The sequence below is a fragment of the Crocodylus porosus genome, unplaced genomic scaffold (assembly GCF_001723895.1).
Source record: "Crocodylus porosus isolate Cpor-Errol unplaced genomic scaffold, CroPor_comp1, whole genome shotgun sequence".
Classification (NCBI taxonomy): domain Eukaryota; kingdom Metazoa; phylum Chordata; order Crocodylia; family Crocodylidae; genus Crocodylus; species Crocodylus porosus.
Genome location: NW_017728909.1, coordinates 72,820,749 through 72,835,505, shown reverse-complemented (window position 1 = coordinate 72,835,505; position 14,757 = coordinate 72,820,749). Strand labels below are relative to the sequence as shown.

Genomic DNA, 14,757 nt, shown 5'->3' with positions numbered 1-14,757 from the left:
CTCTGAACGCACATAACAGAGGTTGTTAAAATATATCAACAACCACATTTTTACGTTTGTTATCCCTTCTTAGAACCCATGTATTTGGAGAGTAGAGCACAAAAACTGGGCTTCTAACTATGCCCCAAGCCAAGCAAGCAAGCCCATGTCTCATAAATGCAAAAGGTAGTGTGAAAAGATGATCAAAGGGGTTGAGCTAAAACCTAGACAAGAGCCTGGTTTTATTCTAAACTGAAAACAAATCCCTAAGAGCCCTACTGAAGAAAACTCAGTTCCATGTATCAATGAAGTCCCCAATTAGATATTTCTTTTCCACGGAGAGGGAGGACCTAAAGAATTCTTCCATAACCCAATGGAAGTGGGGAGACATGCTCCCTGGAGCGGGGAGATTTCTTCATCATAGCTGGAGGGTCCAGCATAAGAGCTGTGAAGCTGAGGCTAGCTGTGGTAGAGAGAGCTATCCTTGGGACAAGTAGCAGCACAGGGGGGACAAACTCAGGGCTCTGGGAACCCCACCATGATCAGGTCTGTGACAATAACTATTAAGTCTAATCCTGTTTTATTTACATGCTATCTTTTTTTCAGGCCAATTTTTTTAGACTCTATCTGATGGCTTTTTGTTTGATGAGGGAAGGGAGTTTGAGGAAAAAAAATGGCTCAGTCACCTGAGCTCTTTTTAAATAGCTCCCTCAGTAAAAAGACAGGAGATACAAAAGTTGAACACTCATTAGAAAAAGTCAGTGCTCCAAGGTTAAATTTATTTTTTATTTGAACAAGTCATGAGGTTTTAAAAATCATGCGTTGTACGTGGCAAGCACATTTTGTTTAACATCTTTCACTAAGCCCACAGTTGAAGGCTATGCTGCTGCCTATGCCTAACAAACTTAACCAGACAATGTATGCATAGGACTAAGACAAGTTTAGGCTATGTGAACCTTGTAAGGTACAAGGAAGTCATCAATAGCTGCTGCAGTCTAGTGAGGTATGCATAAAGGGGCTCTGCTTTGCAGTGGATTATGAGCTCCAGAGCTGAAAAGTATTTATATGATGTCCAGCCAAAGGGTTTCAGAGTTATGGACTTTGCAAGTGCTTTGCTGTAGTAACCCCCCCCCCACCTTTTCTTTTTTTCTGCACACCAGCAGTTAAGTCCTGAAGCCAAAAAGTCATTTTGTGGTTTTTTACAGTATCCAATCTTCTCTCTTAAAACCTAAGGAATATTTTATATCAAAATGTTATTATGGTTATACTTTTCAACACTCAAAAGTCAAGAAGGGCCAATTTTAAAGGAACAAGCTCTGAATTTGAGTAATATAATCAAACTTTTTCAAATAGTATAGGATTATATCATTTTTCTGCATCCCTTTATACACAAAGGCAGCATTTGGATATGCAAAAAAGGTCAAGAAAGAGACATTTAAATTGCACTAAGACAACCAAGTATAAAACAGTCACACTTATTAACCCATAGAGGCAAAAACTGCTACTTCAGAACAGAGTTGTACCTAATAAAGGCTGTGCTGAGAGTTTAGAAAATATCATACAAGGAAGGGTACTAATAAAAATATCAAGATGTTTATATTTAAAGAGAATAAAAAGTCTGTGTGTTTGTCTATGCAGGAGTTCGAGTCTAAACCAAAGTGGGTTGCACTAACTGCTACATATTAAATGGTAGACTGCAGACACATCCCCATAGCCAACTGGCTCTTATTGCAGTGGAAATCACTGAGTCCATGTAGCAAGGACTCCTTCCAGGAAAAGCACTGTTCAAAGCATTGAGGGCAGAAATCCCATGCTGTTTTATGTAGTTGCTGGGCTTTTGACTGGGGGATCTTTCCCACAGCATACAATGAGAAAACATAACAGAAAAACTACTCTTTTGGGACCTGAAATAAACTCAAATTCCTGTTACACCTCCTCCACCATTTAATGGCCCATCTCTTTTTCTGCTGGCTGAAATCGTTTTCAAACTGTAACCATGAAGCATGGATGAAACATTATTCCACATGCCTACAAAGCAACTTGTGAAGGTGCGTTTGACATCTCACTGCCAGACAGCTTCAACTGTCAGCAGCTAATGTACAACCATGCAGCTTTTAGAGCAGTTTTGGCAGCAGCACCAGCAGCTAGCCCACCTGCAGCTACACTGGGAGAACAATGAGGAAAAAGGAAGATGACATAAACCAGATGTTTTTGAAGGAACGCCACTTGTGTCACTGCCATTTACGGGCTTGCAAAACAAGCATTTTAACACATTTTGTCTGGCCATGGTAAACCTTGCTGGAGGAACAAAAAGAACAGTTCAGTATGCTGGGGAAGCCTAGGGTTTACCTTGACCAGCTAAAACAGAAGGTAATTCACCTCATCTACACTAGGATGTTAATGTGTAAAAGAAGGACATTACCTTTTTCCTTGTGAAGCGAATGTGTCTACACAATACTAGCAACAAATATGGTAACTAGTTGACAGTTTTGTTTGCTACAGTTATACATTTCTTTAATAACTTGTTTTACAATGCAGGAAAGAAAAAGAAAAGGAAAAAACTTTGTTTGTCACATGTCCAGGCATTTGCAGGTCAGTATGCAGGAGTTCCAGCAGAAGCAACACTTGAAATATGATCTTAAGGCAGCTAAGCGGCCACTCTGATTTTGCTAATTTTTCCCCATATGATCACATACGAAACAAAATCCACGTTGAAATCTCAGGGTCTCACTTAAAAATAAGACAGTAGCAAAAGACTTGATGTTTTCACTCTTATTTAAGCCACTGAAATGACATGAAATTCGACACATAAGGACAGCACAAGCAAGCCAGACACCAGTGAAACAGGATGTACACTTCTGTAAATAAGAGAGGTTCCCTATGCACTTGGCAGTGGACCCCGAAGTGGACCAGAAGTACTTCTAGTCCACTTCCAGGTCTGCCACGGACTACATGGGGAAGCCACCACCCACCCCACACTCCTGTGGAACGTTCCATCCACCCCACCATCATGAGCCATGCCCGGGTACCTCGAGGTATGTAGAAAAAACATTTAAAGCTGTCTCTATGGCCGAATCACTGATTCGCCGAATCAGCATCGCATCTTCAGATTCAGATTCAGCCGAGTCAAATCAGGACGGTAATCCAAATCAATTAATCTAATCACTGTGCCGCATTTCAGGCCAAATCCGAATCGAATATGGCCTGTTTTACACAAACCTAGTGTTTGAGAGATAAAATATGCTATTTGTAATAAAGCCAAAGGACAAATGCATAGAGTTAAACATGTTTATATCTTTGTGGAGAGGAAAGACTTACGACTATAATAATCTGCAACCCTATACATATGAACATACATGGAGCACAGAAGAACAGATGTTACAGCTATTCAGATTCAAAAAATGAATTTAATAAAGTTCAAAGAGTTTTTAAGAAAACACAGTGAAAGTCTAATTAGTGGTAGTACTGTCTCATCTAACAAGCAGAATACACAAAAAGAAATTGTTTGCTGGTACAATATGCTGGTGATTCAAGACAGGCTGCCCATTCGTGTATTCCATTTTAGTTATGCATGCACCCCATCTGCTCAAGACCTGAGTTTCAGTTAAACAGGGTTATCTCAGTCTGTGCATCACCATGAGAACACTTGTGCCTCAAAAATAGAGTATAAAAGGCAATGAAGGACCGACCAGCACTCCAATTCCTTCTTCACAGCAGGCCTGATGGTACAGTAAACTCCCAAAAAGGAGGGGAAGGTCATAAAAGACACATATGGAAAACCTATTTTAATGGACCTTTCTGTACAGATAAACTACCTTTTTTCTTCTTTGAGCACTTGTCCACGTATATTATACATAACAAAATTCCCAAGCAATGATTTACTTAAAGTGGCGAGTGCTCAGATTTGGATCTAAAAATAAATTGAGCACTCATCTACCAATAGGCCTTCACCTTAAATGCCTTTCAGCGTGTATAGAGCCTCTAAATAGCAGCTTCACAGGTGGCAAATGCATGAAAGTCTCTCATAGAAGCAGGGAGGAAGGAGGAAGGAGAAAGGAGGTCTCCATATACAAACACAGGAAAGAATAGAAAGCTCTTGTTTCAAATGACCTGCTAAATCTACATTAGGTGCCAATTGCTGTCAATTCCCTTATGAATAGGGTGACCATACACCCTATTTTCAAATGGGACAGTCTCAGTGAGGCTCCAAGGCACCAAGCCTGCCAGAGCAATGACGTGGAGTTGGAAGTGTCCTGTTTTGAGAGTCAGGAAATAGGGTAACCCTGCTTACAAATGGCAATGCATCCACTAAGCCTTTGCATTCTAAAGGAAGATGGTTGTAAACTGAGACACTATTGAAAACCCTTCTCTATGTGTATGACAGCTATAAACACTAGGAAGATGCATAACAGGGTTTCAACAAGAGACCCAAGATATTTAAAGAATGTAGACTGGTTAGACTCATTGGGATTTGAGACTCAAAGGGCACAAGTGGACATTCACATCAGGCCACAACGTTTCTCCATTTTACACTATACTCCTTGATATCTGTTATACACACTGATAGAAAATGCTCTATCCCCAAAGTCCATCCAAAAAAATCATACAGTAAATGCAAATAGGCCGGTATGATGGCCTAATCTATTATCCTGAGACAAGAGGTCTGATATAAGTGAAATACTTCAGAGGACTGCTGAATGATGCAAGACCTCCAGAAAGCAAAACGCCTTGATCACACTGAAATGAGGAGAATAAGCGTAGTGTCATCTCACCTTACCAAACCTGCTCTGAAGTTTAACATGGAAATGAAATGTCTATATAAGAACATTCGATGACAGAATGAGGACAGCATCCCCTAGAAATTTTAAATCCCAAGCCCCTCTGAAATGGAAGGTTTGATCTTTCTTATTCTCATGTGTCACAAGATCCCAAGTCCGAAATATTGAATGGACAGCTGGATCCTGTACCTCTGATCCTACTGTTCAGTCTGCCCACCAGCAGAAACCTCTCTATGCAGGAGGCCTCAGAGCTTAGCCTCATCTGCACGGGATTAAGATAAGGAAACCCTCACATGTAAGACTTGCCTACGAGGATGTGAAAAATGAAATATCTAGTGCTGTCTCTGGACTCAGTCTTGCTAAAACAAGGCTGAAAAAATTAATTCACTCCTGATGGCCTCAAAGTGAATGAAGGGGCCTAAACCAGTCATTTCTGCAATGTAAGCTTTCAGGTTTTTAGAAAAACCTCTTTTAACCTTTGCAACTGAACGATAACCTTCCAAGCGTGAACTCAATCCACGGCAGTTGTACACCTGGGCCCACAAATGAACAGAGCCTACAGCTGCTTGCAACTTTTTCAAACAACATCAAGAAGTTAACGTCAGTAAAACTGACCTCTTCTCCTTGATCTGAGGCCTGCAACAGCAGTTAAACAAACAAACAAACAAACAAACAAACAACAAAAAACCGCTAGCTGAGGCACTACTGGGACTGCTACTCTTAAATCTTTCCCACATCTTGGTCTTTTACACCAAACTCAAGTCGATGTGTACCTTGGCTTAGCAGGTATTGTGTTCCCAAACTATACCAAAGTGAATTACTAGTCATGTCTCTGTTCACAGCTGCCAGTCGGAGAAACTGTCTCCACCTGGGCAGCAATTCCAGCTGGGTGGAGACAATTGCTCTGACAGAGTCCCCACGGGCTTGGATCCAAGAACTCTCCTGCTGTAGCCCTCAACTGAATCCGTAGCTTCATGGAAGAGATATAACCATATAAAACAAGAACAGGAGCTATTTTCAGGGGCCTAATCTAGGGATTCTACAATCAGAAAAAAAAAAACCTTTGAAATAGCTTAGATGTGGGAGAAAAGTAACAAAACACTTCTACCGTCACAGCTGACAGGATATTTTGGGAACGAGGAAGAAAAGAAGGGACACGCTTTCAGGAGCCAGAACATGGCAGAAGAAGGGAGGTGACAGTAAGCTCACACCTTTTAGCCAAAGTAAAACAGGACGTAGAAGCCTAGAACAAAATATAGGGATAGAAAACTGACAGCATCTTCGGCACCATGGCATTGATAATAAAATCATTTCCACCATATCCTTCATATTCATTTGGTGTTTAAGATTTTTTTGAACCCTAATGTCACCGAATCACCTCGTAAAAGACGACCTGAATATCCTTTTCCATTACATTTCTGGATTCAGTTCCATTTGAATTTGTGACAAAGTCCCACAGAGGGATCTGTAAACATTTTGACAAGATACTAGCTATAGGAGCAAAGCAACATTTATAACAATTCTTAAGATACGTTGCATTGGCCTCATTTTCTCACTCTCCTGTTTCTGAGCTTTAGGTGGAAGAGACAAGCCTGGAGCAGTTTCTTTTGCCTGCCCTCTTCCCAGATCAGCTGGTGGCCAAACTCTGATCCATAACTTTAAACCAGGGCAGCTTTGTTCCCCCTTTCACACACAAGCTGCATCAAGGTCTTGTTTTTACACTCTTTTCTTTTGGATTAAATATAATTTTAGCAGTGAGGGCTTTCTGCATCTAATAGGGATATAAAAGGTATTTATTTGAAAAAAAAAAAAAACAATGAGGATTCTCCTCTTCCTCCAAGTTTCCTGGGGTCACAAGAAGGTTCCTTTTATTTCTACAAAAAAAAGACTAAATATTTTTCACATGTTTTACTTCTAGCTTGACCTTCTGTCACTTATCTTGGGTACCTACTGTAAAGGCAACCGGATGATTTATCTTCCTTTGCGCGCTACCAAATCATATTGTCAGTGTTCTGTTTTACAAGAAAGTTGAAGAGCAGGAGTCAAAGAAGGAGCATTTTTGTTGGGCAGATGTAACAGTTTAAACAGCAGTTTCTTTCACTTCCATTTCGAAACGAGACAAAAAAAAGAAAGGAAGAAATGCTATTTATTTCTGAACATGGATGATGCCAAAGATTGCTATATTTTGGAAAACGTGAAATGAGAACAGAGACTCTCTCAGATTCTGGTCTTCCTTTACCTATTTATTTCCTGATCAGCAAAGTCAGGTTTTTCATTTCTAGACACAAAGATCCCATGCCTTGAAGGTACTACCACATGCACCCACTTGAAAACTCCCTCCTACCCAGGCAAGAAAAAACAAAAGCAAGGGGCGCCAAAGGCTGCTCTTTACTCTAGCCCTCAAGTCAGGTACCGCAGACGCAAGGGGAGACTAGCAAAAGTTGCATTTGGGGTTGAGGACAAGGATACGGAAAGCTAAGACGTTTCTCTACCCCAACCTGTTGAGGCAGACAGCGGGATCGAAAGAGGAAGTTAAGGGGGGTCTTGCCCCACTTCATGCTTCCGGGAGCCCCATATGAGCGGGAAGAAGCGGAGCGGGCTACCGGGGGGGGGGAATGGCAGGTAGCAGCAAAATCCTGCCCTGCGGGCACCACGATCTGCCTCCCGCACCACCCCCCATCCTGGCCCCAGCCCCGCAGACACGGGCTCCCCGGCGCGGGGCAGGAGGGCAGGGAGTCCCGTCCCGTCCCGTCCCGTCCCCGTGACCTGCGCGGCGCGGCGGGGCGGGGAGTCCTCGGCGGGGCACGGGCAGGGCCCGGGCCGCTCACCTTGGGGAAGGTGCCCTCGCGGCGCGGGCTCTGCGGGTGGTCGAAGTGGCCGCGGTCCAGCATCAGGTAGAGGGAGAAGATGACGACGCAGAAGATCGCGCTGCCGAACACGGTGAACTGGCGGCTCAGCTTCATCGCTGCCCCCCGCCACCGCCGCCGCAACTTCTGGGCCCCGCTCCGCGCTCGGCCGGGCAAACTTCTCCCAGCGGCCGGGCCGGGCCGGGCCGGGCCGGCCTGTGGCGGCTGCTCTTTCCGCCCTTCGCTTCCCCGCGAGCGGCAGCGCCTGGGCTGGGGGCTCCCCTTGCAGGCAACGGGGCGCCGGGCGGGGCGCGTCCCGCAGTGCCTCCTCCCGCGCGCCAGGGGGGGCTCCCCGCGGAGCCCCCGGCTCGTCCTGCCCCGCTCCGGCGCGGGAGGGAGAGCTGCGGACAGAGAAAGCGCGGGCGTGTCGCTGTGGGGCAGCGGCGTGTGGCGCGGCCGCCCCCGAGGACTTAGGCGGTGCTGGGCAAGTCCTCCTCGCTGCCTCGCCCCGCATCTGCCAGGCGAGCTGGCTTACACCGAGAGTCGTCCTCCCCCCCAAGTGAGAGGCGCCCGTGGGAGAGAGCAGCTTGTCCCTGCTGCCACCAGCCCCTCGGGCAGCTCAAGTGACTCGTACAATATCAGAAAAGTATAAAGGTCTCCAGCTTGTAGCCATATTGGTCTCGGGGAAAAGGCAGTCGGGACTCGTCGGAGTTTAAAGAAATGTTTTTGCAAAAATCTTGTTGGTCTCATAAAAAATACCATTTCTCCTACGAATCCGGATAACATTATAAATGGATAGATAAGTATGAATATATCATATCAATTAGACCATTATAAATGTATAATAATATAAATAGAAAAAGTGATAAAGGCATGCAATGAAAAATAAATTTACCATCAAAGTGATTTAAAAAAAAAATCAAATGAAGAAAAATAAAAGGTGCTTGATGAGGGTCTGAAGCCACCCGTCCCACCAGGTGACTATAGGGGGCATACGCCACAATACCAGGTGCTCTGTCTGTGCTTCCTGAGGAAATGTGGGAAACACTTCTATGGAAAAGAAATGGGTGTGAAGACAAGACGAAGCTTGCAGCAAGAGTAAGGTCACAGCATAATTAAGTCTGCCTGCGCCACCTTCATTTGTCTCCCTGGTGCCTTTCCACGCTGGTGCAGTCTTTAATTACACAACCGCACAGGGATGCTACTTTATTATTATTATGCCACAGCATCTCTGCCTCACTGCACTATATACCACGAAGAAGTCAGGGTTGTGCAGTGAATGATACTGGGGGTCATACAATGGGCTCCTGCCCCACCTGTTACACAAGTTGGAGGCTGCTGGTGAATGAGACATAGAACAGCAGAAAGAGAAAAAGTGGGCATGAATTACCCAGATGAATGTCACTAGGAATAATCGGATTCCAGTGGTGCCTCTACCGAAGAGACAGGCAACGTTGGGCCAGTCATTTCCATGGGTGGCTATTGTGTGTTCTTCAGTTTCTGGGCATGCGTCTTCAATACAATCCAATTTGCAGGAGCACCAAGTCCTCCCAACTGCAGCTTAAGATAATGGAGGCTGTGCTTTGAATTTGAATTTATAAAGTCCTCATGCAATCTCTGTGTTCCAGAAAAAAACAGGCGTAGACATCCTCTCCCAAGGAGGTGGTGCATATATAATCATTAATGTTCATTTAAAAACATAAAGCCTCAAAAATATTGTAGTGAGATCACTGTAGGAAAGCCATGGCAGGATTAATCGTTCTAAATTCAGTTCAGAGTTTGGATTTTGTGCAATAAAAAGGCATGGGGCTATGAATGAGGTGATGAGGATAAAATATAAATTGAATAGCTACCAATTCAGCAAGCAGTGTCCATCCAGTGGGAAATCACAGTATGTGATAAAGCATTACATTGTAATACATATGCTGAAGATGTCCATATTAAAGTTGAATGGGCACCCTTTATTTTGGCATGTGATATGTTGAGTTCTTGACTGCAAACTTAACTCCAAAGAGAGACTGTGTGCGCAGGGGGGTGGTTAGGGCCCTCAACTGGAAGGTGAGAGAGTCTTGAGTTCACGGAGTTAATGAATGAAAAACAGAAATAGTTCTGAGAGCATGTACAATTTCTTGGGCAAGTGTTTTAATCATTAGACTATTATATCAAAGGTAGAAATCACTACATCCCTTTCCTCCTTCACCATGCTCAGTCTTAAAAATAAAATGTCCAGAACTGTACTTTTGGAGAGCCCAATCCTATTGGCCCCTTCAGCATTCTCTGAACATAACTACCCAGCCAGGTAGGTTCCTCAGTGGGCTTGGACACCCTTCCACCTAGTTTCTGAATTCTTGGGCTTTAAGTGAAATAGATATTAAGCTGCTGAAACCAGTTCTGAGTGCACAGAAGCAAAAATAAAGGTACTTTAATTAGGACTTTCAGGTGAAACAGGTAGCCACTGAGGAAAGGTTTTTTTGATTGCAACTTTGGACTTAGGTGCATTAGATGGAATGCTAATTTAGCTTTGCATAAGTGTCTTTATTTGAAAAATACAAAGGCAATGGAAGTAATGGCAACACACAGGATTATACTGGAAATTTAAATAAGACATAAAGTGTTATATGTAATGAGGAAATTCAAAGAGGCATGGTGACTACAGAAAGTGACCTCTTTACACTAAATAAACATCTGATTACAAAGCATGCATACATTTTGTCAACCCCATATTTTCAAGTTCAGTTTTAGGAAAAACAGCTTTTTCCTCAAATATAAGTCAATAACAAGAACAATTCCTTAAACTGTTACAGCCATTATGAAATCTCACAGGAGAATCAAAATGATGAAGAAAAAGACCCAGGGGGTTCAATGCACTACAAATATTAAAATTCAAAAAAGCAACCTCTGTACCTAAAAATAATTTTACCCAAGGTTCATTGTATTGTCTTCAACCAAAAAATCCATCTATCAAGACATGAATTGAGCTACAAGGATATTTTTAGTTAAATGGAAACTATTCATAGGCCCGTATTAAAAATCCAGACTTGAATTGTAGTTCTGATTCAAATTTTATGATGTGTGCAGCCAAAACCCTGGATCTAAACAGTTCTGGTTTTAGGAGTTCAAAATCTAAGTTTTTCTAATTTTTGAGGGATTGTGGGGAAGGAGAAAGATGATTTTGTTTATACCATTGTTAAGAGCAGATGTCAGCTCAGATTTGCTGAGAGCTAAATTGTGCTTTGGAAGAGTGAAACATATAGTTGTCTTAAACATTTAAAATTTAGCCTCAGCTCTTTTTTCAACTTATTGCTAAAATTTTTCATTAGTCTTTCCCAAACAATAAATGCACAATTCACTCCAAAAATAAATAAATAACCACATTCAAAATCCATTTTAAGTTTTTTAGACATTTACTCTTCTGACATATATACAATACTACATGACTTCCTGTCAGCTCATGTTACTACATTTATGCTACTGTTATATAGTTGTGGTTATACGTCAGTTTTTCATGCAAGTTGACCATGATTTTTATGGCTGTTTCCAAGAGAAAGTCAATTTAAAATCAAAATAATACAATAAGAAGAATTCGTATCAATTATAAGCACTTTCCCAGTTTCAAGTCCCTTTGGACCTTTTATGTTTCAGTTTTGATTAAGCTTGTCCACTTTTGGGAAGTTGACTCAGTGTCAGTTGAAATGGGAAGGGATTGTTTTCTGAGACAAAAATTTTCCAGGAATACTCCTGGTTTTTCAGCGAGTCCTCCCTCACATTTCTTGCCAAGCTAGTTTATTTTCTTTGGAGAAATAACTATTTCCTGCCATAATCTGAATAGTATATATGAGGTTTTGGGCAGATCTTCCCCAATTTACTTTGGTAGCTTCTGATGCTATGGTTTTGTGATGTTGTCAGGGCTGTCCCTGAGGGGGGTGAATCGGGGTGACCGCCCCAGGCCCCACGCTCTGGGGGGCTCTATGCACAGTGCTGTACAGGCCCCGCTGTGACTGCTGTGCTCCTGCTCCACGCTCCTGCTGCTCACAACTGCTCCTCCCTGCTCCCCTCACCATGTTCCTCCACATGCGCCCACTCCACACTGCGGCCACTCACCACCCCCCAACCCCTCATGGGCTTATATGCCCCAGGCACTGCACACCCGTAGGGATGGATCTGGTTGTTGTCTCATTTAATTAAGCATGCAGGTGAATTAACCTGTTTCACAAAAAGGGGCATGTCTACACATGCTTTTATGTGCACCTAAACTTAATGCGTTTTGCCTAACACACATTAAAGCAATTTAGACACGCACCTACATGTGCACGCGCTAAGGTGCATTAAAGTGGTATGCAAACCGGCTTGGAACTAAAGTTAGTCCCAAGTCATTCGATATACACAGCGTTAATGTGCCTTAGCACATCTACACATGCGTTAAGGTGCTTTAGCTATTTGCGCCTAAATTTGATACTTCTGTAGGTGTCGCATTTAGGAGTGAATAACCTAAAATCGGCATTTTTAATGCTCATTAAAGGTGTGTACGTGTAGACCCATGCCCTTAATGCACCTTAAAATGGATAATGCACCTTAAATTAGCACATGTAGACATGACCAAGATGAACAACAGGGATTTGTAAGGAAAAACTTTCCAAAAAGCAATAGATGTATGAGTCTTACTGATTTTCTTTAGCTTGCTATGCAAACTTTATACTTCACATTATAGTAATATAAATTTGTAAAAAGTTGTCTTCCCATAAATACTTAGGAGGAAGCCTTTTTCCTGAATGTCAGGTAAACCAGCCATATTTAAATCTAAATGAAAAAAATCAACCAGGAAACAACGTGGCTATGCTGCCTTGTCCACTACTAACAATGGCTAGAAATACTTGCTCTTCGTTTCATTTGTTGCTAGGTAAGTGAAAGTATATGCCTGTAAGCTGAAAGAATCAATTAACTTTCCAAGCATTCAGGTCCAATCAACTCTAGAATGGTAGTAATTGGCCAATCAAAGTCCCTACATTCAATTTCTTGGCATGTCTCTGTTTGCCAGCTGTGCTCACCTTGATTTCTCTGTTTAAGCATAAAATAACATGATAAGTTTTGTACACTGCATCTAATCACTTACAAAAAAATCAGAGGCAAAAAAAGCCAGATTCAGAGGAAGATCAAGGTTGAGATAGGCTGGCTTTGCCAGCAGAAGAATTTCTCTGGTACATACATCAAAGGCAGCAATTTAATTTGTTGAATGTGGAGACTATTAGCTCTAACAAAAATCGAAGTCATGGTATCATAGGAAAGTAGGGATGGAAGAAAGTAGGGATGGAAGAGACTTCACAAGGTCATCTACTCCAGTCCCCTTCTCAAGCCAGGATCATCCCTAATTAAATCATCTCAGCCAAATTATTGTCCACCCTGCTCTTGAAAATTTCTATGGATGCAGATTTCACAATTTTGCTAGATAGCTTGTTCCAATGCTTGACCATTCTGACTATGAAGGTGTTCTCAGAGAATAGCCAATGGCTCTCAAATGACCTCAGTTAATCCCTTCAGTAGCCCAGAGTGCATCCCATCTGGCCCTGCTGACTTGAAAGCATCTGGCTTCTAAGTAATCCATAAATTGTTCTGCTACTCTAGGCAGTTTGCCTCCTTCCCGATCTTTGCTGTCAACTACAGCCGTCTTCTGGTAGCTGCTCCTGTTTGTGAAGGCTGAAGTAAAAAGGCATTAAATAATTCAACCTTCAACAAGGACAAATGCAAAGTCCTACACTTGGTACAAAATAACTGCATGTACAAATACAGACTGGGAAATTACTAGGTAGTTGCAGTACTGCAGAGAAAGTTGTGGTGTTTACAGTAGACCATGGTCTACAGTAGACAATGGTCTACTGTAAACACCACAACTTTCTCTGCAGTACTCAGTATGAGCCAACAGTGCACTCCTGTTTACAAAGAAAAAGGAAGGAAGAACTCAGCAGCATATTGGGTTATATTAACAGGAGTGTCACTTGCAAATCAGGAGCCTGGGTTATTTAGTTTGGAGAAGAGAAGACTGAAAAAGGATTTGATAAGAGTCTTCAAATACCTGAAGGGTGTTTATAGAGAAAGTGATGGTAAGCTTTTCTTTGTGGCTGTAGGGGACAGGACTAGGAGCAATAGCCTCAAAATTCAGCAGGAGAAATTTAGGCGGGAGATTAGGAGGAACTTCTTGACTATGAGGATGGTCAAGCACTGGAACAGGCTACTTAGAGAAATTGTGGAGTCTTCATCCTTGGAAATTTTCAAGAACAGGTTGGACAGACACATGACTGGGATGGTTGAGTTAGGAATGACTGTGCTTTGAGCAGGGGGCTAGACTAGAAGACCTCAAGAGGTCCCTTCCATCCATATATAGTAATGCAACTCATCAGAATAGGCAAATACTACCTTATTTATTGTGACAAATGAGTCCTTTTTAAATATAGTTTAGAAATACTCGAAATTTGTTTAGGTACGTTTCTCAACCAAGGAATCATATCTCAGCATATAAGGATTGCTGGAAAAGTAATTCTGATTGCTACTTCTTCCACTTCAAAACTTTGGAGTAGCCCTCTCCCTTGACTTGTGGAAAAGAAGGCAATACCATTCTTCCTGCTTGTCAGAGTGAACATGGGTCTTTGAAAATAAAAAGTAAGCAGAGGAGCTGTTTTAATTTCCTTTATTCTTTACTACATGAAAAATCATGGCTTTAATTTTTCCCAACCACAACACATGACCAGAAGTGAAAGTCTTGTGTCTTCTTTCTTCCCCCTCTTATATTTGTTTGGGCCTTTTGATTAGTGCACTATATTTCATGCAGCCAAATGAAGCAGTGGGGCAGGGAGAATGGAAGCTTCATGAGTAACAGTCCCATGTCATTTACAATAATAATACAATCTTAAAACAAAATGGACAAGACCATTCAAAGCCAAGTCTAAAACTAGCCAGGGCTGGTGACCTTACAAATCAGGATGAAATTTTTGCAAAACTCTATGCTGCACCCTTCATCCCAAGCTCCAGTTTCTTGCCATTTCTTCTGGAGAACATGCTGTATTTAGAGATGGAAGTAACTAGCTGTCTTGGAATTCAAGCTGTAGCATCAGTTCTCTTTAGAGTACAGGTGCATAGCCAAATAATGAGACTAGCTCCCCTAA

General features: G+C 42.3%; 1 protein-coding gene across 1 annotated transcript in view; it reads right to left on the bottom strand.

The window, feature by feature from the left end:
* MAN2A1 (mannosidase alpha class 2A member 1) overlaps positions 1 to 7,793 on the bottom strand; it is a 225,671-nt gene extending 217,878 nt beyond the window's left edge. The window contains exon 1 of the mRNA XM_019532463.1: positions 7,586 to 7,793. Coding sequence (XP_019388008.1) covers positions 7,586 to 7,720 — 135 coding nt within the window. The 5' untranslated portion in view covers positions 7,721 to 7,793. The remainder of the gene's footprint in view (positions 1 to 7,585) is intronic.
* Between the last annotated feature and the right edge of the window lie 6,964 nt (positions 7,794 to 14,757).